Raw genomic sequence first — 24,663 nt, forward strand, 5'->3', positions numbered from 1 at the left:
GGGAGGGGAGCAAGGAGAGGAAGGCACATCACTGTCACCTGCCCCCCCTCCACCGCACCCTCCACTCCCCACCCCCATGCACCCTGATGGTTGTCAGAGGCCCATGACAGGCCCTTGTTGACTGCCCTGGGGCAACAGGAATCGCCTGAGGCCTGGAGGCCTAAACTGGGCTCTGGGCTGCCGAGGACACTGGCAAGAGGGGCCCTGGGGGCCTGAACTCTGATGTCCTCACACCAGAGACAGGTGTTCTGGATGCTGTGGGAGAAGGCCCCAGGCTGGAGGAGGTGGGGCGGCTTGGCTCTGGCTGGAGCGCCTCTGCAGCTGACCAGCTCTGTGACCTTGGCCACATCATGCCCCTCCCAGAGCCACAGAAAATGGATGAATATGAGTGGACGGAGCCCACAGGACACGTCCCACACATGCGGTCAGGTGGTCCAAAGTCTCCAAGGTTTCAAGGAGGATTCAAAGAGGCCACTCTGGGCTGTGGGCTGCTGGGCTGTGGATGATCGGCCGTGGTACAGCCACGAAGCACTTGGCAAACTGACCTAGTCTGCGCCACTGTGGCCCCTCATGAAATGGAACCATAATATGGCACCCTCCCATGGACAACAGAGCTAATGGAGTCCTAGGAAGAAGGGTGCCAGGGTCAATGGTGTTCAGGGAGTACTGCGTAAGCACACCCACTCAAGGCTCGCCCCTGTAGCTCTCAGAACCTTCATGGTTGGGGGCCCCAGACATTGCTGACGACAGGCTGCTGGCATGAATGACACTCTGAGCATGGGGGTGGGGGGGAACACACCAGTCCCCCAACACCACCCAGCAATAAAGAAGAAAGTGTTTTGAGCAGACCTCACAGGTGAGTCACCAACATACTCCACATTCTGGCAAATTCCCAATCAGGAAGAGCACAAAGGCAGCCTTGGTGGCTCAAGAGCCCCAGGCAGGGTTGGGAAGGAGGGTTCTGGATCAGGAAGGCCTGCAGTGGCATACTATTTCCAAGGGGCTCACAGCCCAAACCCCTACCATTCCCTACCATCTATCCCAGAGCCTGCAGTCAGCTCTGACAGCCCCTCCCTAGACCCTGCAGGGGCATCAGATTGCCTAGTACACCCAGAAGAGGCTTATTTCCCCAGAGACGCTCTCGTCCACCCCCCTAGGCAGCATCGGGCTCCAGGCCCACCACCCACTTGGCTGACATTTCTCTAGGGCAAGGGTGGGTCAGGTGCAGGGGAGGCTGCTCAGCCTAAGCCTCCCTGCTCTTGTACTAGGGCTGTCTGGTCCCCGTCATGGACAGGGAATGCCAGAGACGAGGCAGCCAGGGCACCAGCACGAGGATCTGCCAGTTGGGGAGGGGTCCCAGGGGCATGAGCGCCAAATGAACTCACTGGAGATAGGGGAGGGGTGGCTTCTCTGACCTCGGCAGGACTGCTGGCTTGGCTATGGCCTCAGGTGTGGGTAGCTTCAGTCCAGGAGGCCTAGGGGCCACAGAAGGCACGAAGAGTCTGGGCTTGACCACCTCCTCTGAGGGGGCCTCTTCAGCCATCTTTAGGAACCTGGGCTTATTGGCTGGCACCGGTGGAGGCTCGGGTGTCGGCGGCCCCCGGGGGGACAGATGAAAGGACTTCAGCTTGTCACAGTTCCTGGAGGAGGTGGTGGCCATGCTGGCAGAGCTGGAGACAGAGCCAGTCCCGTGGCCAGGCACTCGGGGCTCTGAGCTAGGGCTGGCACTCTCATGGAAACAAGGGGGTTTCCGGAGGCTGGGCACAGGTGGCAGGTGGCCTACTGGGGGGTCACTCATCCTCCGGGGGGCCACAGACACCCTGAGGCCAGCCTCTGGCCGCCTCAGGCCCAGCAGGTCCCTCTTGGAGTCCTCAGAAGTCAGGCTGGCATCAGGGAGGCCACGCTTAGGGGGCGGGGGTGGCAGCAGAGGGCTGGGGCCCTTGGAAGCAAAGGAGTGAGCACGGGGCATGTCAGAGAAGGCTGGCTTCCTGGGTGTGGGCACAGGAGGCGGGGGGTAGGCCGGAGGGTGGGTCAGGGTGTCTGCGGAGTAAAGAGACCCAGTCAGTGCACAGGTGTCACCTGCTGGAGGCTGGGCCACCACCACTGACCTGCGCCACCTTCCCTTCCTCAGCCACCCCCTACCAGCAGCCCACACAAGCTCCCTGAGCCATCAGCTTCCCGGAAGCAGAAATGAGAGAGAAGAGGCAAGGGGACTCTTAGGACTTCGCTTCCGCTGGGGGAAGCTATAATTCCCAGGGACAGAGCTGAGGAGGAAGGATGGGAGCAGGTCGGGAGGTAGAAGGTGGTTGTGTCTGCTGATGTCGCAGGACACACTGAAAGGGTGCCAAGTGCGCTGTTGGGGCACAGGTGTGAGGTTCAGAGGAGAGGTGCTGGCTGGAGTCCCCAGGCTGTCCGTGACACTGGCTGTCCCAGTGACCTGAGGCTGCCGGGAGAGGAGTGAACACGGCCTGAGTCCTGGGGTGGCCTGGCTCGTGCTGATGGCACTGAGTGAGGTGGGAGGGGCCTGGAGCAGAAGGTACCTCTGCAAAGTGCTGCATGTGAGAGTGGGGACACCACTGGAACCCTAATGAGATGTTTTGGGGAGGGAAGGAAGCCTGCTTGGAGTGGGGACTCAGAAGGGTGGGGAGGGGGGTGGGGGGGCCATGTGCAGGAGCACTGGCCCCGGAGGCCAAGAGAGGCCCCTAAGTGTTCATCTCTAGCCACATATGACCGCAGTTCAGGGTGGGACAGATGGACACGAGATGGAGCCATGGGCCTTGTGCTGGGGGGGAAGTTGAGGCACATGGCCCGCAGGTCCTGGTGGTGTCCCCAGAGGGAAGGGGCCAGTAGGAGGGAAGGGGGCTGCACCTGCTGCATTTGACAGGGGAGGTGGGGTTGAATGACAGAAGAACAGGGTGGCTGGGGTAGAAGGACTGTCCCAAGTGCCCAGGACAGTGGAAAGGATTGTGGGATGGCAGGACAGAGACACGGCCCTCCCCCAGCTGACCCTGTGCTTGGCTGTGACACATGTACATGATGCCTGGTACATGGCTGCTCCCTTGCTTGGCCACTGGGTGGGAGTGGGTCAGTACCTGACAGGCTGGCCTGCAGGTGCTCTGGAGAGCCATCAGCCACAGGCGGGAGGCCCTGCCCTGGCCCCACCCACTCCTTAGGGTCCCTCCTTCCCCACTCTCAGCCCCCAGGACCACCACTAGCTCAGCATCACACATGCAGCACCCCCACCTCACACATTTGGAAATCACCTCCCCCCTCCGACCCGGGCCAGCTGCAAAGGCAGGAGGACAAGGTGAACAGAGCCAGCCAAAGCATACATCTCTTTTGTTCTGTCCCTCCTAAAACCTGGGCCACGACAGGGAAACTGAGGCCACCCAGAGCAGTAGTCAGGCTGGCACTCCCAGCCTGGGAGGGGCCCTACCTGGGTTCCACCCCCAGGAGCCTACCAGGCTCACAAGTTGCCCACCTACCCTCGGGCTCCACAGGCTCCGGGGAGTCAGGCTCCATGTATGAGTCGTCTTCATCCTCATGCTCGTAGTCTGAGGCGGATAGAGGGTCAGACCCCAGGCAGCCCAGGCCCAGCTGCACCCAAGAGTGATGGGGCAGGGGCCCTCAGAACACTGGGAGCCAGGACTCAGGGGGGGCACAGGGCAGGGTATGAACCCAGGACCTAGGCTGCCTCTCCTCCTTGGCAGGGGAGGGTATGCAGAGGTGGGGGGACAGGGTATGCAGAGACAGGCCTTACCTTCATTGTCTGTGGGGTATGAAGAAAGGCTGATGTCCACAGGTCGCTCGACTGCACCATAGAAGCTGTCCGTGTCTGAGCTAGAGTCACTGAAGCTGGGGCAGGGGTGGGGCAGTGAGCACTGGGTAGGGGTAGCTCCTCTGCACTCACACATACAGATACACATGCACACCCTTGGCTGTGTGACACATGCACACAGACACAGACACATGCACAAACACGACACACAGAGACACACAGGCATATTCAGAGCTAGACACGAAGTAAGACTCATGCTCAAACAAGCTCCTCATGAGTGATAAAAACAGACCAAGGGACTGGAGGCCTGGTGCCTCCCTGCCACTGCCCTGCCTTGCCAGATGGTGCCAGCCCTCAGGGCTCCCCCAATACCCCACCTACCCTGCCCTGGGGGCTGCCATCAACACTGAACTGAGCTGTTCAGGGTACAGGGCCAGGGAGCTTTGGGGTCAGGCAGGCATCTGTGGCCAAGGCCTCCGTCTCAGCTCCAAAAGGACAGGATGGCTTCTGTTCCTGCCCAGAGGACCTCTGCTGCCTGCTGGGCCTCCTCTCAGTGAGGTCACCGACGCCCAGAGGGACTGAGCCAGTGCCCCAAGGACCCGCTCGCTCCCCTCTCTGTCCCAGGTGGGCCCAGGTGAGCATCAGGGGACTGGGAAGCGAAAGCTCTGAGCTGCTGCAAATGCTGGGCCTCCTACGTGGGCAGGCAGGGTCATGTGGGACCCCTGAGCTGAAACTACCAAGGGGTGTGTGTGGGGGCACACACACACGCACAAACACACACACACGCACACAGCCTGGCTGGCACCTTCTGGGAACACTTCAAGGGAAGGCAGACACGCATGTGAAGCCCAGTTGCCCTGGTGACACCCCACCCACCCCTCCCATGCGCAGGCACACCTGGTGTCCAGGGACAACTCCTTCTTTTCATGGAAGTGCCCAATCTCCTTCCGCAACAAGGCCATCCAGCTCTGTGGGTCAGGCAGGGTCGTAGTGGGTGTACTGCTGCCTTGGGCAGGGTCTGCCCAGGCTGGTCCACACGAAGGTCAGGGAGATACCCTCATGGGCCCTCGGCCTACTCAGAGCTCCACCCAGGACAGCTTCTGAGTGCGTGGTGTTGCTGCCAGGCCCTGGGCTTCAGGAGGAGCACTGAGGCACAGCACCCACCCAGCCCCATGTCCCTGCCACATCCCTTCACTGGCCCTGTCAGCTCCCCACTCCTGAAGGCAGGCTCACCTTGCGCTCATCCTCAGAGGAGGCCGAGAAAAACCACGTGCGGTGCTTCTTGCTGATGTGGACGATTTTGAAGGGGAAGACGTTGTTGGACGTCGTCTCTTCAGCTGCCCGCATCACCCTAGGGACACAGAGTCTGCCATCACCACCCAGTCAGCACCGCCTGGATGGGTCCTGGCACCCAGCACCCACTGTGCCCCAAGGACACGGGCAGGTCTGGATGGTCTGCCCTGCTGATGCTCCAGGACAAAGGCCCTGATGCTTCAGGCAGAGGGAAACATGTAGGCAAAGACAGGCACCAAGTGGACAGGGCTCTGGGGTTGGGGAGGTCATCCTGGGAACAGCAGCCTGTGAGGCTCCAATCCGAGGACATGTCACCCTCACTGCTCATCAATGCCACTTTACTCAGATGCCACCTGCCCACCTCAGGCAGGCCTGCCCGTGGGGGCCCTAACACGTCAGCCTCAGCCCTGCCTCTGCTACCCTAAAGCATCCCGGAGAGCATCTGAGGGATGTGACTGACTGTGGCTACTCTCCCAACCAGGCTCGGGGGTTGTAGAGGGATCACAAGTCTACCATGGGGGAGCCCCCATGGCAGGTACCTGGGGCAGGTGTACCCATCTCCTGGGGTAAGGGTGAGCACCCATGGGCTGAGGGTGGTATGTACCGGGAAAGGAAATATCCCTCCCCGGGGGATCCCAGAGCTCTGATCCCCAAATGCCCACTGGCAGCTTCAGCGGTGGCCCGGCTGGCCTGGAGGCCTGGCATGGGGCTAGATGCCTGCGCAAGGCCCCCACTGAGCTTGTGGCCAGGGTATAGGCCAAAGCATTGAGTCACTGTCCTTATAGGCAGGAGGGGCTGGGCCCTCCCAGGGAGTTGGAGGCACAGGCAAATGCCACAGGGCGCCGGGCCGGTAGTAGAACACTAAGATCCAGAGCCCAGAAGTCACTCTTTGTCCTTGCTCTACAGGCCCCTGATGCTGTGGGGTGGGCTCTCACTTGCCAGCATTTCCCCATTCCACCTAGAAGGCTCTGGCTCAGGGCCCACCTGCCCATCAGCAGACGGCCACTCATGGATGGCCCCAGCCTGGGAGGCCCTGAAGCCAGGCAGGCCTGAGGCAGGGCCTTGGGGGATAGTAGGTCCCTGGGCCCTTGGAGTGTGGCTGTGATGGAGAGGTGGCTGGGTGAGCAGGGAGAAGGGACACAGAAGTCACTGAGAGGGGGCCGAGTGGGGATTCTGGAAGGCAAGTAGTCCCAATGCTTGAAGCCTGCTGAGAACAGAACAGCGGAGGCCTGAGGGAGACTATGAGGCAGCCACAGGAGGCTGAGAGCAGGGGGAGAGAGGGAGAGGCTGGATAGAACCCAAAAGGGTGGAGTGGGAACTGTCTCATGATAGCCTGGACTCTCTGTGGGCAGGCACGAGGGATCTGCTGGGGCCAGTGGGCAGTGGGCACTCACCGGTTATAGCCGCTCAGCGAGAAGGCGCCCTGTGGGGAGGCAGACGTGCTGCTCTTGAAGTAGTAGATGCATCGTTTGTGGATGATGACAAAGCGCAGGGGCCCTGCAGTGTAGTAAGGGCAGAGGGTCCACTCAAGGGGCCACTCACTTCCAGAGGCCCTGGGGGATTTACGGCAGACCTCCTGCCCCTGAACCCCACTACATTGAAGGGCAAGAGCTGGGCTGGTGTGCTGCCCTCTCCCAAGGAGTCCACTGTGGGGCCAAATATAAGCAACCCGTGGCAGGCTGACCAGCCCCCAAGCACCACCCCCAAGCCAGGCCTGGCCCCTCCCAGGGAAGTGGTACACCTTGACCAGCGAGGCTGGCTCAAGGAAGGACAAAGCCAGGCCAGAGGCCATTGCCACCTCTTTCCACCCTAGGATGGCAAAATGAGGGAAGGGGCAAAGAAGCCCAGAGAGTTTGCCAACAAGAGCCACCAGTGTGGAGCTGAATCCCAGGCCAGGCAGTTATACTGAGCACTCCCTGTCCAAAGAGCTCCCTCCTTGGAGGCTCCCTGTCCAAAGAGCAGAGCAAACCATTTGGTGCTACACAGAACCAGGTAGCCCAGCCTGGGGTACCCCAACAAGGCAGCACAGCGCCAGGGAGTCCTTGGTGGAGGACACAGCTGGGACGAAGGCATGGGGAACTCATGCCTGGTCAGGGGGACAGGCAGGGCTCTGATGCTCTTCTGCCTTCAATGTCTTGACACCTGGGCATCTCCAGACCTGGGGGCTCCCACTCTCTCCCAACCTACTGTCCTGGGGACCAGAGCCTTGGCCTCATGCAGCTCTGGAAGTCCAGCACCCAGCTGGATCTTGACACAGAGTTCATTGCAGACCAAGTGACCAACCAACTCACTGAACACCCACTGGATAGTGCAAGGCCAGATGTACCAGGCCACTGAACGGCCCCAGCCCCTGATTGCAGACTGAAGCACCCCTGGACTGCAGTCAGCACTGTGCACCAAATGCCCATCCTACCTCCACTTTGCAGTAGCACCCCAAATCATCCCACAGTCCTGGGGAATCAGGAGACTGACCTCAGGTCCCCCGGGGGGTACTGGCCACCAGAGAGGGAAGGAGACCTCTGGAGGTTCCACCACATCTGAGCAGAGGCTCAGAGAGACAGGTTGCTTGCCCACAGAGGCCCAACAGGGCAGTGGGGCAGCAGGCTGGGGCTCAGCTCTGTCCATATATCCTCCTAATATGCTCCCAGCCACCCAGAGGACTCACATCGGAGCAACTGCAGCTGGGTGCCACCCTTCTTGTGCAGGTAGCCAGCTTTGGCCACGCCACCGGGCATGGTTAGCAAGTTCTGGGCACCAATGGCCTTCATCGGGACAGGCCAGTGCATCTCCTCGGCCGCCATGAAGCTGGAAAAAAAAGAGGAAGGAGACTCACCTCAGCCAGGGCTGGGGGCATGCAGTGGGAGACACCGCCAAGATCCTGGAGACAGCACAACGGTCAAAGCAGCAAGAGGTGAGGAAACTTCAGAAGGCCCCCGGCTTCCAGGTGGGACCCCAAGGAAAGAAAGGGCCACCTGGGTCCACTTGGTCAGCCCCTGGTCTATTTGGTCACACACCTGGCCACACACCTGAGAACAGAGTGTGTCCGCCCCCACTGTCACTGGTCCATCCAGCACACAGCTGCTGAACTCATGTTCCATAGGGGCTAGAGCAGTGAGTGAATTCAAGAAACCACTGGCTCAGGTAAAGTCAGGCCTGAGGCCATAACCATCCCAAGTCTGAATGCCAGGTAAGCCTCTGATGGAGCTGCCAGGGAGGGCTTCCAGGAGGTGACTAGGGTCACAACCTAATGAATACAAAGAGGTACGGGGGTGTGGGCAGGCTATGGCATCCTCTCCATCATCTCTGACCCTCAGTGTGTAAGGGGTGAGGGACATGGCCTCTAAATGCCCCTCTCCACTCCTGCCTGCCCTCAGTCAGCTTCTTTCCATCCCTTTCTTTTTTTTTAAAGATTTTTTTTACTTTATTTATTCATAGAGACAGAGAGAGAGAGAGAGAGAGAGAGAGAGGCAGAGACACAGGCAGAGGGAGAAGCAGGCTCCATGCAGGGAGCCCGACGTGGGACTCGATCCCAGGTCTCCAGGATCACGCCCTGGGCTGCAGGCAGCGCTAAGCTAAACCGCTGCGCCACTGGGGCTGCCCTTTCCAACCCTTTCTTAAGGCCCTGAGACCAGGAAAGCAGGTAGCCAAGAGTCCCTGGTTCCCATTCTGGCTTAGCTTTCTGAAAGATCCCCAGGCCATAGTTATTGGAGCTGCAAGAGGGAGGATAGAGTGGACACAGCCTGGCACACACGACACCCTTGTCAGCAGTGGCCACAATGACTAGCTGGTGGGTTGATGGTATCCTCTGTCTCTCGGTCACCAGCCCCCAGCCTTGTCCAGCCTTTGCTCATCCTAGCTGTTCTCCCTGAAACATGCCAAGGCGTTGCGCACCCTGACCTCTGGCTGGAATGACCAACCACTACCCCTCCTCACATGGAGAACTCATTTATCCTTCAAGACGCAGGCTGGGAATCCCCTGTCCTGCGAGGCACCTCAATATCCAGTCCTATTCAGGACTTCCCCCAAGCTGGTCCCTCTGAACAGCACACCCTCCTCCCTGCCTGTGTCTGTCCTCAATGAATCCAGAGGCCCAGTCCGGGGGGACTCCTGCCGCTGCAGCCCCCTACTCCCCACAACACACACAAAGAGAACCACAGGGCTGCCGGCAGACCCCCTGCAGACACCGGGCTGCTCGCCGGCCTCTGCGCAGGGCCCGCAGCTGCGCCCCTCGGCTCCGGGCGGACAAGACCAGTCCCCCGCCCGGCCCCCGGCCCCCGGCCCCCAGCCCCCAGCCCCAGCCGAGCTCGGGCAGACCCCCGCCCGCTGCCCCGGGACAGCGCCCCGCCCGGCCGGCCCACGCCCGCCTTTGTTCCCCCAGGAAGCGGGGCTGGCGCTGCGGGCTCGGTACTCACGGCGTCCACGCGGCGGCCCGCCTTCCCTGCGCGCGGCGACACGGCTCCGGCCCGCGCCCCCCGGGGCCCGCCTCCCGGCCGCCCCACCCCGGCCGCCCGCGCCCCGCGCCCGCCATGCCGCGCCCCCCGCCCCCGCGCCCCGCCCCGCCGCCCCTTCGCCCCGCCGCGCCCCCAGCCCCGCGGACCCCGCTCCGCCCCCGGCGGCCCCCGGCTCCTCCCCTCGCGCGCGGGCGGGGCGAGGGCGCGTCAAGTGGGGATCCGGCGCTCCGCCCGCCGCCCCGCGCAACCCCGCGCGGGGCCTCAGTTTCCCCAGGGGCGGACGTCCGCGAGGCCAGGCTGGCCCAAGCCTGCCAGGCTCCCGGCTGCCTCTTGGCGGGGCGGGGGCGGGGGTGAGGGCCGCCTGCCGCCCAGGGTTGTGGCCAGGGTCGTGGCCGTGGCCGTGGCCGGTGAAGCGGGTCTGGCTGGTCGGCACTGGGGCTCCCGGTGGGTCTCTGGGTCCTCCTGCCCGCTCTCAGGTGGCTTCAGCTTCTGCCACCATGGGCCTCCACCCCCGCATTCCCTGCAGGACTCAGAGGTCCAGTCTGTGGCAGCTCCCACCTCTTGGGTAGATGTGGGCTTCTCTCCTAGGAGACCCCCAGGCTGGCCTAAGGCTGGTGAGGGTCTTGTGGGCCACCCAGACATTCTGCTGCCTCCACCTCCCACCTGCATACAGGCTGCTGGTGAGATGGGCCAGTCCTGGCAGCCAGTAGCTAGAGGACCTTGGGCCCTGCTCCCACCCAGCTGTGCAGAGCACCATGCCCTGGTTTCCCATCCTTCACTTGAGGCTGGCTGTCCATGCCCCTTCCCACTGCAGCAAGAGGCTCTGTCCCACCTGTATGCCTCTGTTCCTAGTGCCCTTGCTAATCCCTCCCCTGGCAGCATACTCTGCCCTCAAGGCCACCGTCCTCCTGCGCCTCCCAGCCATCCTGCCTGGGCAGCCACTCCCACCCTGTCTCAGTTCCCTCCCCTGCGTCCATTCTCTCCCTCCATCATCCTCACTCAGCAGCATGCTCCCCCCCACCCACACATGCCATTCCCATCACTACTTTTCCAGATCTCCAGGGCCTCTTCCTGTGCACTTGGCCTTTCCAGATCTGGCCCCCATGGATCTTTCTCAGGGGATCTCTTCCTGCCCTCCACCTCCCATGCATCTGTGCCATCCAGACCTTGTGAATCCTAAATCCAAAACCCAGAACTACCAAGCACCACCTCCAGGCTGCAGTTCACAGGTTCCACTGCTTGCAGTTGCAACCACACTAACGCAGCCCCCAAGAGTTGGTTCAAATGAACACCAATCCAACATTGACTCCTCCAAAAAATAGAAGAGAAAGGAACTCACTTTCTAAGGCCAGCATTATCCTGACACCAAAACCAAAGATATCACAAGAAAACTACAGACCAATAACCCTTATGATTATAGACATCAAAATCCTCACCAAGGGGTGCCTGCATGGCTCAGTTCATCAAAATACTAGCAAACTGAATTCAGCACCATGTAAAAAGGCTTCTACACCATGCTAAGTGAGACTTATTCCAGGAATACAAGTGTAACACTTAAAATTCAATGATCGCATACAACATATCAATCAAATAAAAGATAAAACCGCACGATTATCTCAGACACAGAAAAAGTATTTGTCAAAATCTGACAATCTTTCATGATAAGAACAACACTCAACAAACTAGGAATAGGAAAAAACTTCCTCAACATGGTAAAAGTTGTTTATGAAAAACCCAGAGCCAACATCATACTCAAAGGTAAAAGACAGCAAGCTTTCCCCTAAAAGTAGGGACAAGGCAAAGACATCTGCTCTTGCCATTTCTATTCAACCTGTATCAGAGGTGCTATCCAGTGTAATTAGACAAGAAAAAAGAAAATAAAAAGTATCCAGATTAAATGAAAAAGTAAAACTATTCACAACTTACATGGTTATGTATATAATACATATCAAGGAACTCACTAAAAAGTTATTAGAACTAGTTAATGAACTAGCAGGATATAAGATCAATACACAAAATCCAGTCCTACTTCTACATACTAGCAGTGAACAGTCCAAAAGTGAAATGAGAGTTAGTTCAAGTGTCCCCCCTTTCAGGTGGGCTTCCCTGACCTCTAGGGTGTCCTGTGTCCCTCTGTGGGGCTAGCACAACTTTCCCTCCACATAACACTGACCACACTAGCATGTCACCATCCCCCATCCTCACCAGCTCAGGCCCAGCACAGAGGGGGCTCCAAAGGAAGCATAGAATGTTGACCCTGGAGGGTGGTAACAACTGCAATTGCCTGGAAGGCACAGAATGCCAAAATACAGCCCCCATTCTGGTGTACCTATCGTCTCTGATCTGTAAGAAGACCTGGCATGTGTGCTAGGGCAGGGGCAGCATCTGTGAGGACACATGGAACTCACCATTTCACCTGGCTCCACACGTGGGGGAAGCTGGAGGAGAGGAGTCATAAGGCAATCTACAGCCCCCCTCCGGCTCAGCTCAGGGGCCAGGCCAGCACAGGCCTGTGAAAGCCTTGCTCTTGCCTGGCCACAGTCTCTCTGTGGGCAGGATGAGGGCTCTTAGGCGGCCACTGACTGACCTTGGGTGGGGAGGTGGGTGGTGACAGAGTTAGGTTGCGCCCTACCTTCACCTCCCCCAGGATTGTCCTTGCTTCAGGGACAGATGCCAACATCCTCATCTCCTCTCAAGAGGTTGGACCACCCAGAGGGAAACCCACCCGGATGTCCCCAAAGCTTCCCCCCGCACCTGGTTCTGCCCTGCACCAGGGGGTCAGCTGGTTTGGCACTGGACCAGGGGCCAAGTGCCAGGCCAGGCTGGAGCAGAAAAGGGAAGGAAATGGTGGCTTGTGGGTAGGGGTGATGACGACCATTGTTACTGAGGTGACTAGACAGCTTTGGAGACTTCAGTCCAGCTCAAAGATTCCAGCTCCATGGTGCCTGGGAAAATTTAGGGGAGTCCCCAGGAAACTCCCATACTCCTGGCCAGCCTGGCCTTCCTGGTTACCTCCTTCTATGCTCATGGTATCAGCCAGCAGCCTGGTAGTTAAAGTCCACTCCTTTATCCCATGGGCTCAGCAGTAAGGAGCTTCTGTCCCTTCTCCTGCAAGGGTAGACACAGCAGTGGGGGCTCCCTCACACCACGCTGAGCCACCCTGGGTGGGAGCTGTCAGGGAGCCCGGGTTCAAATCCCACCAGGCCTTCCTCCACTGAGCCTCTACTTCCTCTAATTTAAAGTGGGTACAGAGAGTCCAATCTTCAGAGCACCCCAACACCCCTCAGGGCGTTAGCTCTACAGAGGAGGGTACTGAGGCCACCCTGTGTCAGCACTAGGTTCCATGCTGGGGGGGGATCTGTTCCCCACAGCTCAGAGGGGCTGTCTGGGGGCAGGATTCTGATGACACAAGGTGGCCAGCATGGTGGTCGCTGCTGGGCTCCAGGAGCCCTTCCAGAAGGCATGAGATCTTGTGTGTTCGAGTGTGCACTGGGAAGACAGAGACCTCAGGCACACTCTCTGCCCTCTGCTCTTCACTCACCCTGGACCTTCTCTTCAAGTTGAGATTAGTCTAGGTGACCAAGGCCTGAGGTGCAGGGCAGATGGGTGAACAGTGCTGTTCCACGGAGACGGGCCCCATTGAGTTCCATGAAGTATAGGGTTTGTGGGTCTCACCCCCCATGGGGCTGTGAGCCCAGAGGCATGTGGTCATTGCCAGCACAGGCCCACAAGTGAGCTGAGGCTCTACCAGCTGGTTGGTGCCACAGACCATGGGCTCAGAGAGCTCACAGCGCAAGTGCAGGTTACAGTGTGCACACCGGTGTATGTGCATGCATGTGCACAGGTGTGAAACTGTGCAAGAGAGTGAGCAGGGGCTCTGGAGGCCAAACTCCTGCATCTCTCCTCTTTCACACCTGCAGACACAGCCCTGGCTGTGGTGAGGAAGCTGGTGCCTCAAGTGACCACAGTGTCAGGGGTTCCTGTCAGTGGTGACCAGATCGGCCCCCTTATGGGAACTGCAGGACAAGGAGGGGCCAGGGGTCCCTGACTGCACTCACACACACTCACCCCATACAAGCACATCATATACAACTCATCATATACAAGCACATACACAATGGTACATATGCTCACTCATTCTCACACACACTGGAGTGTACTATATACTCACAAAGTACTTGTGGGCTTACACTGATATACACACACACTCATTCACTCACTCATATGTACACACACACACAGCCTCCAGAGACTCACAAGACCTTTTGTGGGTACCCCCGGTACCCTGGGCTGACAGCCCAAGCATAGGTCAGAATCGTCATGACCACCCTCCAGCCCCGCATGTGCCCATGGCCAAGTTCCACTTGAGGCTTGGTGCTTTAGTCCCATTTCACAGACTAGAACAGTGGGCCTAGGAGAAGCACACTGGGCACTCACCAGTGGACAGGCTCTGCCTTTTGGGGATCTCCCATGTTATCATCTCAACATCCCCTGACGTGTGAGCCAGCAGCATCATCCCCACGCCACTGATGAAGACACCAAAGGGTCTGAGCGGCTGAAAAACTTGCCCAGAGTTACAGAGCCAGGGAACAGTGCAGGGGGGGAGGGGGGCTCATCAGGCACAGCCACTCCCCTAGCCAGCCCCCAGCAGCCGCAGAGCCCATCTGTTCTCCCCTTTCAGGTCCCCCCTGCTTTCTCTTCCCAGAATCTTCCTCCATAAGAGAATCAAAACCAAAAATCTCCTACGGAGGCTGGAGGCCAGTGAGCAGCAGTACCAGAGGGAAAGGGCATGACCTGGTTTTATAAGGAGAGCCCTTCACCCCCTCAGCTCTGTGCCAGACCCCCAATCACAGTCCCCAGGCACACACACACACTCACTCTCATCTATATTCACACGCTCACTCAATGCGTGTGCTCACAGGACCCAAACGGCAAGCCCAGCACCCCCCCACCCCCGGCAGCATATACGATAGGAAGGTGCACCCCAACCTTCAGCCAGATGCAGGCTGAGCAGCACATGGTGGGGGGCAGTGGAGTTCCCACTGTGCCCCACTCGGCTCTTGGGGCTCTCCTCAAAGCTTATCACTCTGGAGTCCAGAGCTCAGCTTCCCCGGCCAGTTCTGCAGACACTGGGCCAGTGCCACCTCCCGAGTCCCCAGTCCCAGGGCAGCCCCACTGACCTGATAGCACTGACCCAGCACATGGCTCTCCTCTTGTCTGTTGACGGGCTTGGGGCAGGCTTCCTGAGGCCCAGAGAGGCCATGTGACTCAGGGGTCACAGGGCACATCTGCAGCCTGCCTCCCCCAGGTAGGGAAGGCCTGCTGGCCCCGCATTGCTCTGAGCACCCTCCCGCTGACAGCCGCCTGCTGCATCTGGGGCCTGTGGCCGCCAGGGCTTCCTCCCCACTGACACTTCCTGTTGCCTGTTGCCGGGTCCTTGGGCAGCCCCAGCTCGCCAGCACTTCCTGCTTTCTGTCATCCAAGGTCCCAAGGCCAAACCGAGGCCCAGAGCTGCACCCTTTGTTAGTGCTGTCAGGTCTGCTGAGTTTTTAGCCGACCCCTCCTCCCAACCCATCCTGTGGTCAGAAACCACAGCTCTCCAGGCCCAGGGGCAAGGCTGGCTCTGTCCTGGTCCCCAGGGAGGAAGCTCCCCGCAGGTCCCCTACCGCACATACTCCATGGCCACTTCTGCATACTTGTCTTCTCCCCAGCAAACCACCAAAGCTCCTTCACAGCCTGGGCTCTCAGACTCCCCTCCTTGGTTCCAGAAGCCCCCTCCCCACACCAAGAAGCTGAGGCTTCCACCCCAGGCAGAGAGCTCACTACCTCCCTCTCTGCCCTTTCATACCAACGGACCAAGGAACCAGGTTCCCGGCAAGGCCCAGGCATTTCCCTTCCCCCCCGCCTCATCTACTACAGGCCTCCCCCATGCACCTGCCAGGCTTACATACCTCTTGTGATCACCACTCCCTGCTGGCCCTGCCAATGCCAGGCTTGCTCCTGCCACTGCTTGACTCTGCCCCAGGTCCCACTCAGGCTCCTCCCAGGCCTATGCTGCCCCACCAAGGAGGGCTTCCTCCCCTGCCTAGACCCACAGCCGAGAAGTTGGGGAACAAGGATTCAAGACCAGGCTGTTTGGTGCCCCCACACCCCCTAGCCCTCCTCTCCTGAGCCTGGGCCTCAAGGTCTTACCTCTCCCACAGAAGACAGGGCAAGCCAAAGGAAGGAGCACCCCAAGACCACCCGTACAGAAGGATCTGAGGGTCAGAGAGGCCACAGAGCACAGGGTCCCCGGGAGTTGTTATCTTGTCCAGCAGGTTTCCTGGGGCACATCCCCCACAATCGACCATGCTGGCACCTAGCCATCCCTCATTCTTGTAGTTGGGGCACTGGAACTCCACTTTGATCACAGCCCCAGACCTCTGCCAAGGCCCTAAGCCACCTGGAGGCCTGTTTGGGGTTACAGACCGCCTGCTGTCTCTTGGAGGGTGGGAGTTTAGGTTTCGTGTTTGAGCTCTCCTCAGGCTGAGCGTGGCCCCCCTGTCCCCGCCCCCCCCCCCAAGCCTGTGCCAGCTTCAATGCCCTCTGGTGGCCAAGGGCAGACTATGCTTTTGGCAGAAAGATGGCTGGGACAGACAGACCTTACATAGCAAGAGGGAGGCTTTGGGGGGGGGGGGGGGCTTCTTCCTCTTCTTCCCCTTTGCAGCCTGCCTGGGGTGGACAGAGAACCCCAGAGCAAGACACACTCTGGACACTTGGCCTACCTCCTTTCTGTACTACCCGTGTGGCCTCACCCTACTTAGCCCCTCTAAGCCTTAATTTCTTCATCTGTGCAAGGGATGCTGAGGGTTGAGATAAAGTAGCAGGGTGAGGAGCCCCTGGGCCATGATCCAGCCAAGACAAGCCAGGGGGGCAGCGCTGGGCTGGGCACTTTGGCCTCAAGGGGCTAGAGAAGGTGTCAGGCCCAGCAGGCACTAGGTCAGGGGAGGCCTGGGAGGGGGGCAGGTCTGACAGAGGAGGTGAAGTTTGCTGAGAGGGGCTGGGGTGAGGGAGTCAAACACAGGTCAGGGCTCAGGACACCATCCCAGGGTGGGGAGGAATCCAGGGGCAGCAAGGTGGCTGAGGCCCAGGAAGGCTGGGGGACAGGTGTAGGGGTGAGAACCTGCCGTGATAAGAATGAGGAGCCAATGGCTCTCCCTGGGATGTACAGCCCTCACTGGACAGATGGAAGTATGGGTAAGCAGGCCTGAGGTCAAGGCAGCAGCCAGGGCCTCCCCCGCCCTCACCCCCTGGAGGGCCCCCCAGCTCCTAAACACAGCAGAGTTGAAGTGGATGGAGGGGCATGAATGAGGTCAGACTAATGTGGGGGTCAGACTAATGTGGGCCCCTTCCCCAACCCTAGTTGGAGTTTCCTATGGGGGCTGAGGTCAGGAGTCCTGGGCTGCTATGTGACCTCTGCAGACTCCTCTTCCCTGGCCTCAGTTTCTTCATGGGCCCTCCTATCTCCTGAGAGGTCCTTAATCCTCGCAGTAAATAACACTGCCATCTATACTCCTGAAAACAGAGCCTCTCCAATAACAGCATCTTTTACGGTATGTAGAAATAGCCACGGAAATGATGGCACACCAGGTGCCCCAAAGTCCTAGGCATGGAAACCACTCCACCACACTGGATGTAGGGCACTTACCCGCGGGGGTGGGAGGGGGCCAGCAGGGCCAGGCAGGGGCTAAGGGTCGGCCTGGAAAAAAAAGAGAGAGGGAGAGTTTTTAGTCTGGGTTCCCAGGGTCTCAGCCTGCTCAGGAGCAAGGCCGACCCCCAGCACAGTGCCACCTCTGTAGCTGGGCACAGAGTCGGCTTCACATCTGTGCTCACAGCGCATGAAGCTGGTGCTAGCTTCACCTGCACCTCCCACGAGGACACTGCCATTCAAGAGGATGGTGCTCGCCAGGCTGACGGCCAGAGAATGGAGGTGTGAGGAATGGAACCATGTCCCTAGGAACCCCAGCTGCAGCTCTCCTGCAGGCACCCTGGGCCCTCGTGCCCAACCTGGTGCCTGCCTGCCACTTCTGGGGGCAGCGCAAGTGCAAAAATTGCCAAGGAGGGCCTGCTGGGCTCAGGGAAGGGCGGCTGGTGCCCATACCGGGGGAAACCTCAAGCTTTCAAAATAAGATGTTTCATATCAGCCACTCCTGCAGGGCCTGGGTCCATCCGCCCAAAGCCAGCCCTAGGACCCCTACTCCCTGAGCCTCACTCTTCTCTCCACACCTGGGGCTGGAAGCTGCCTTCCAGAACAAGGCTGCCAGGAGGGTACTAGGCAGAGGGAGTGGGTAGTGTAGAAGGCAGGGCCCTGCCTGGGGTCACCTGGTGTCATGAGCTACATGGGGGTCCCCAAAGAGATATGTCTAAGCCTTAGCCCCCAGGAATTATACATGGGACCTTATACAGAAAAGGGACCTTTGCCTATGTCATTAAGGTAAGGATCTCATTCTGGATTAGCCAGATGGGCCTGAAATGCAGTGGCAAGTGTCCTTAAAAAATGAAGAGATAGAGGCAATCTCCAGCACTCCCCATTAGCCTGGGTCCCACCAAATCTCCACAGCCAGGTTGGTGCCTGGTCCACAGCAGGGCCCGAAAAACAGATGGATGGATGGACAGATGGGTTCAGAGTTATGTCTGCACACATGACCATCCCTCTACATGGTCTAGGCTGTAACTAGCACATGCCTAGCCTGGCCCTCAGAGCCACAGTGAGGAATTGTGACTTAGAGCTAATCTGACCGTCGATAAGAACTGATGTTCAGGGTGGCTACAGCCAAGGCCCACCCATGGCCCAGGACTCTCCTTGGGGGAGTGAGCAGCCAGCTGGCATTGAGCAGGTATTCAAGATTGCTAACTGCAAAGAACAAATCAAGGCACTGGAGCCTGCCAGCATCCCCAAAAAGATAGTAGGGTGCTGGGGGCTAGAAGCCTCCCAGGGCTTTCTCAGGGCTACCCAGGGCAGAGGCAGGAAGCAGCTCCGCCACCTCTGTGTCCAAGGACAAAGGAAGTTAAGGGAAGTGCAGAAAGAGGCCCATGTGGGCCTGGGCTTCTGGGCCAAACCAGGGGCAGGGACAGGGCTTCTACTCTGGGACACTTGGACCCCAAACTCTGTCCCCATGGAAGACTCACAGCACCCCTGTCCCTGGATGTCACAGCAGCCCACAGCACCTGGAGCCTTCCTCTCCCTGGCCAGCAATCTCTGCCTCCAGGAAACATTCCGCAGCCGGGCAGTGAGCGAGCTGGGCTGGGGGCTCCCATGGGGAGCAGAGGCTGCTGCAGGCTTGCACCTGGGCCAGAGCATGCTCCAGTAGAGCCGGGGAGAGGGCAAGGCTCTCCAGACGGGAGCTGGGGCCTGGACAGGAGGAGGGGGAAGGCTGGAGGCCCATCAGGCCAAAAGGCCCATGGGAGGGACAGGGTCCATGCTAGGCTGTGGTGAGGGGCAAGCTGGGTCTGGGGTGGGGGAAGCACAAATTGGCATCGTCACGGGCCGGAGCCACGCTTCTGCCTCAAACCACAAGCCAGCAAAGGCGTTCAGGATTCACACTTCAGTTCATCACAACACAGACAAGTTTGCAACTTTTAATTGCTTGAGAAAAGATTTCCAGAGCGCTGATGTGTGGGCCTGGTCCACACCACCCCCGCCCTGAGTTCCTGGCTGCCTGCTGGTGGAGGCAGCCTCTATCAGCCTTGTTCCTGGAGTGCTCCCTAAGACAGACGCTCAGTCCTGCCTGCCCTGATAGCTCCCCATGAGAGGGTTACTGTGCCCACAGGACCTGGGTGGCAGGATAGCACAGCGGTTCCTGTGGGAACCAAGCACAGGCGTCCTTGGGGATGGGCCTGGCTCAATCCCCTTTCCTAATCTTGTGGCCCACTCTGATCCTTAGCCTCCTCCTCTGAAGAGTGGGGCTGACAGCTCTGGAGTCGGGTTGTCCCGTGGTGGGCAGGGGTACCTGGTCGCTGGCAGTCTGTTGGAAACACAGTCAGCAGGGTCAGGCTGGAAACAGGGAGAGTTCTCTCCAACCGTCCTGCTCAGAGCTGGGTAACACCTTCCCACCCCACCCTCTGGGCCCAGACCCTTGAACCCTCCAGTCTCCCGGCCCACCATGGGCCCCCTTCTGAGCTACACCCCCGTAGTGCTGGGAACTCTACCCAAGGATGACTCACAGCACAGCACACTCGCTCTAGGCCCAGGGGTGCCTGCCCCTCCCCTCATCTCCAGCACTGGAACATCTCCAGCATCTGTCTGTAGACTGTCTGCCCCTCCCTCAACATCAGCTTGGGAGGACAGCCACTCCCTGTCCATCTCCTGCAAAGTGCCTAGCAGAAAGCAAGCACCAAGGACCTCTCGCCCCGTCCTCACCCTGACGAGGCTGATGCCCCTTGGTCTCCATGGCATCCAGTTCAGGAGCCTCATTTGTTGAATTAAACCACTCATCTTGCCTCAAGTACCTCAACTTCTCCATCCGTGGGGGCTTCTGGCACCCACCAAGCAGGGCCTGGACCCCTCCCAGAGTGACTTCTTCCAGCCTGTGTCCTTATCCACAAGGCAAGGCTGGTGACCGTCACTGACGAGCAGCACCTTCACACCCCAAGAACCTGCTGGGCCATGCCCGAGGCATAGGGCTGCCCAACACTGCTGCTGACCTTCCAGGGGCCAAGGGAATATGGTTGGCCAGGAGATCTGCTCAGCACCTTGGTCAGGATACCCAGAAACAGAGAGCATCTGGGTCAGAGACAAGCTGACTTCTGGCCACACAAGGAACCAACAGAGAGCAAGTCTTCCCCAAATTCAGCCTATTCTACCTCTGTCCTTCCCAGGTCACTATGCTTGGTGCTAAGGTCATGCCACACTGACACCCTATTTTGCGGGAAAGCACAAGGCTCCAGCAGACACTCCCGGTGCTGGGTGGTAGGCCTGCCTCCCTAGCCAGACAGGGCCTGCCTGGTCCCACCCCCAAAAGAGGCCTAGTTCCTGCCACCAGCCCCAGGCTGGCCTCCTCAGGGTCAACCAGACCCTCCTGGGGATACCTCTGTCACCTGCATATTCCCAGGGGACAGCTTCCCCACTTGCTGAGGCCAAGGCATGGGGGGTCATGAGGCTAGTATGCTTTCCTTCTTGTAGTCCCCTCTTCTTACGGAAAGCCAAACTAGTGGGCTGGGGCGGGGACTAGAATGTTCACCCTGCGCCAGTGTATCAGCCCCATGGCCTACTTGGTTCCCCACTGCTCAAGGATACACACTCCCCTGTATCCCAGGGTGGAAGTACAGGATAAGTGGGCTTTGGCGTGGCCACCCGGCCAGCACTGCCCCAGGGACCCAGAGCCACCTCGCCCACACTACCCAGCCTGGCATTGCCTGCCAAGGCTAGCTCTAAGAGGGGCAGGAGGAAGAGACGGAGGAGCCCTCAAGCCTCCTCTCAGGAAGGACAGTGGTTCCCACCTGGGCAGAACCCATATCGGCCCAGAGGGCAACCAGAAGAGAGCTGGAGCTGTGAGGAGGCATCGGGCACCGGGCAGAAAGATTGCAGGGTGCAGGTGTATGCCAGCCTGTCCTGATGGGGCTCAGAGTCTGCTTCTGTCTTACTCACATCCAAGGCCCAGGGGGAGCCCAGTCAGGAGACATTCGGCTACAAGCTCCCACTCTGAGCCCTGCTCACTGCTGCCAGTTCCCACAGGGGGAGGGGAGCTGGTGCTTACCTCAGAACGAGGTCTGGCAAGAAGCAAAACTCAAGGCCTCAGTCTCCATCCTAACACGGGCTGTCCCAAGAGCTGGAGGGCTCAGCAGCGCAAGCAGTGCTAAGGCCAGGTGCTCCATGCTAGGGCTATGTGGACAGGCAGGTCCACACTTCAGCAGAGGTTCAAATGAAGCCAAGGATCAGGCAGCTAGATATTCCAGGAATAATATCTCCATCAGAAAGGTGGGTGCCCTACAGAGCCATGGCCAAGCCCCACTGGATAGCGAAGAAAACTGAGAAGGAGGGGCCAGAGGATGGTCTTTGTTGTCTACCACTGGGCTGGGCTGGGCAGCAGTCATGGGGGCCTGATCTCTCCTGCACGTGGCATTACCCTAATCCCCAAGTTGTCTTGGTACTGGCACAGAGGGAGGCAGTCAGGGCACTGCCACCTGCCAGAAAACAGCGCATCCTTCACCCTGGGATCCAAGCTGGCCTCACCCTTCATCTGGGGCTCCCAATCTGCTGGGGAGGCAGCCACCTCTGACTCACATCCTTGTGACAACTATTCCACTCAGACATGGTGACACATCAGCCAGGTCCTGGGAGCAATCTTCCACATGAAGTAGCCAAGCAAGGAAATCACATGGAGGGTGTCTTAGGAAGCAGCTAGTGCAAAGGGCCTGGGGTTGGGGTAGGAGGAGGCATGCATCTTCAGACAAGAGGGACAAAAGCAGGCTTATTCCAGAACTGTTTGTCAGGGCCACCTGCCCAGCTGAATGTGGATGAGATCTCAGACCTGCTCCTAGGCTGAGCTCCCAGGCCAGGGTCCCATTTAGGCCTAGGGTCCTGTCCTGGCTTCTGGGCACATGGTACAAGTCACTTCACACCTTCAGCCTCACTTCTTCATTTCCCAAATGAGCTTGTTGCTAATGGCACCTTGAAGACTAAAGAAGACAGCTCCAGGAATTCTGACACAGACCCTTGGCCCAGCAGTTGGTCTCAGGGTCTCTGAGCATCGAGGGTCCTGGCTCAGCCCAGATCTCAGCACCAGGGAAAGGTGACAAGAAGGGAACACAGTGGGAATATGAAGGCTGTGAAGCTTCCTCTAGGGTGGGATGGGAGTAGAGGAAGCAGCCAGAGAGACCCAGCCCACTGCTCCAGAGGTGAGCCATGAGGGGTGCACTGTACGGACAGTCACGTGTGCCCAGGCCAGGTCAAGGCAGCTGTATGAGCCCTCCACACTGGCAGCCACTTTCCAAGTCATCTCAGACTGAGCCATCAGGGACACAGCCACAAGCCCCGCAGTCGTGGCTGCTCTGCCCTCTGCCCCACTGCCCATCTCGTTGGTATCCTTCCTGCCACGGCGGCCTCCCTCGGATGGCAGGAAGCCACGGCCCTCTTCAGCACTTTACCTTTCTCCAGGACAGGGTCCCTAAAAGCACCAAGGCCCAGGGGCAGGAGGTGTGGTCTCCAATCTGGATCCTCTGGCCAGGGGACTGACCCTTGCGGGTCCCTGGAGCACTCAGTCACCAAAAGACCAGGTTACCACTGTCCAGCGGAGCTCTGGCCTCCCGCTCCCCCAGCCCCTGCCAGAACCCAGCACTGGGAGTCCACACAGCAGAGCCCTTTCCCTGCTTGTTTCAACATTGTAGAGTGAGGTCTCTCTTCTGTTTTAATCCATGTGCTCTTATCCTTTCATCCCTGACACTACTGTTCTTAAGCTGTTCTCAAACCATGTTTGTCTCCGATGCTATTGATCAGCTTTGACTCCTTGAGGTTTTTATTTTATTGCATTGTCTTTTGCTTTTGGTCACATTTTACTCAGTAAAGTTCAGCTTGGCCTCAGTTCTCACACTTGGGCCGGGTCTTACCCGCTTCCTGGCTATCCCCTGGGGTCACCCCCTGGCCAGGAGAGGGGGGCACCCTAGTGAACAGGCCAACCCCCCTGCCTGGGCCACAGTGGGTAGGGCCGGGGTGGGGAGAGCAAGCTACAGCCACTCCTTGGCCTGGCCCGGGTCTCTGGCTGGACAGAGACAAGGAGCCAGAGACAGGCCCAGAAGGCAGGGAGCTAGAAAGAGGCCAGAGGAAGAGGCCAGAGAGAGGGGCTGAAGGGGGAAGGAGGACCAGGCCAGCCCCCCCACACCCCGGGAGAGGAACCGAGAGCAGCGTGTTCCTCCTCTGCCTTGGGAACCCCGGGCCTGGGCGCTGGACAAGATGACTCACAGCTGCTGGCTCCTGCCTGTGCCCCTCATCACAGGCCCACAGGGAGACCAGGCTGTTCCCAGGCGTCCTCACACTGCCCCATTGTTCAGAGGCCCAGTGAGGAAAAAAGCCTGGCAGGGGCCCAGGTTGGCCAGTCTCCCCTGCCCCTCCCAGTGTAGGCGAGGTGAGAGGGGGGTCCTCCATCCAGCCATCCTGCTGTCCTCCACACCGTCCCCTTCCCCAGGCTAGCTGTCCTGTGAGACTGCACCCCAGGCCCAGCCTCCCACTCCCCACACCCCCATGCCATCCGGGGTCTGGGCCACTGTCCCAGCCGCAGCAGAGGGGGTTCCCAAAGGCGACTGCACTCAGGCTGAAGTCCAAGATCCTCAGCCAGCTGGTGCTCCAGCACACTGCACACCTCCTACACCGCTGTCCTGACCTCCTCATACTGTCTCCACTTGATGAACTCCTGCCTGGCCTTGGGACCCAGCTCAGATCATCCAAGACACTCTCTGAGGCCCCACAGTCAGGCTGGGTAGTGGTTCCTTAGGGGTCCCCAGGCAGTCTGGACATTCTCAGAACCAGTTGGGCTGGAAACGAGGGCCTCTGGTGGGAGCTTACCTAGGGTGATCCCTGGTGGCTGCCTAGGGATCCCAGGCCAGGCCCTTCCTGAGGAGTGAGAAGCTCCAGCCAGACCCCCAAACACCACAGCCGCTACTAGTATGAGCCCATGGCCAGAGCTCTCCCTGCTGCCCACTTCCCTACACCCTAGCCCCTGCATAGAGCCTTGGAAATCTTCATCAGGTCCCTGGGGCCAAGTGTCTGCCTCGCCCTGACATCTGCCCCTTGGGGCAGCATGAACAGCACTCTCATCTAGCATTCAGTCTGAGGCTCCCAGAGGTGTGGAGGCTTCTGGTGGTCAGCAGAGCCAAGAAGCAAGCTCTTGGGTGCCAGCCCCTAAGGCCTCCCCCTGGCCCGGAACCTGCCACAAGGCTGGGGCAGACTGCACCAAGTTGGGGGGTCCAGCTCGGTGGGTGCTCTAGGAGACCCTCCCCTTCTCCAGGGACACAGCCAGGGGGTCACAGCTCTGTGGGCCGGAAAAACTGGCAAAGAAGATTGGGATGGGGGGTGTGCACAGTCAGTACCACCAAGTCTGCCTCAGCAGAGTCACCAACTCCGTCCTGGTCAGTGGACCCCGTCCCCAGCCACCTGCTAGCCTCCTGCAG

General features: G+C 59.3%; 1 protein-coding gene across 7 annotated transcripts in view; it reads right to left on the reverse strand.

The window, feature by feature from the left end:
* The window catches only part of SH3BP2 (SH3 domain binding protein 2), a 33,979-nt gene that overhangs the window by 2,434 nt on the left and 6,882 nt on the right, over positions 1–24,663 (reverse strand). For 2 of the 7 annotated variants that reach the window (XM_038533220.1, XM_038533221.1), the window contains exons 2-9: positions 17,210–17,260; positions 7,737–7,876; positions 6,466–6,568; positions 5,012–5,129; positions 4,676–4,746; positions 3,761–3,855; positions 3,486–3,554; positions 1,386–2,040 (exon numbers count right to left, since the gene is read on the reverse strand). In XM_038533220.1, coding sequence (XP_038389148.1) covers positions 1,386–2,040; positions 3,486–3,554; positions 3,761–3,855; positions 4,676–4,746; positions 5,012–5,129; positions 6,466–6,568; positions 7,737–7,872 — 1,247 coding nt within the window. In that variant the 5' untranslated portion in view covers positions 7,873–7,876; positions 17,210–17,260. Of the gene's footprint in view, positions 1–1,385; positions 2,041–3,485; positions 3,598–3,760; positions 3,856–4,675; positions 4,747–5,011; positions 5,130–6,465; positions 6,569–7,736; positions 7,877–7,904; positions 8,046–9,483; positions 9,507–12,534; positions 12,631–14,702; positions 14,935–17,209; positions 17,261–24,663 lie in introns of those variants that run through there. The other 5 variants (XM_038533219.1, XM_038533225.1, XM_038533222.1 and 2 more) reach the window with 5 other exon arrangements.

Source organism: Canis lupus, chromosome 3 (assembly GCF_011100685.1).
Source record: "Canis lupus familiaris isolate Mischka breed German Shepherd chromosome 3, alternate assembly UU_Cfam_GSD_1.0, whole genome shotgun sequence".
NCBI classification, from domain to species: Eukaryota; Metazoa; Chordata; class Mammalia; order Carnivora; family Canidae; genus Canis; species Canis lupus.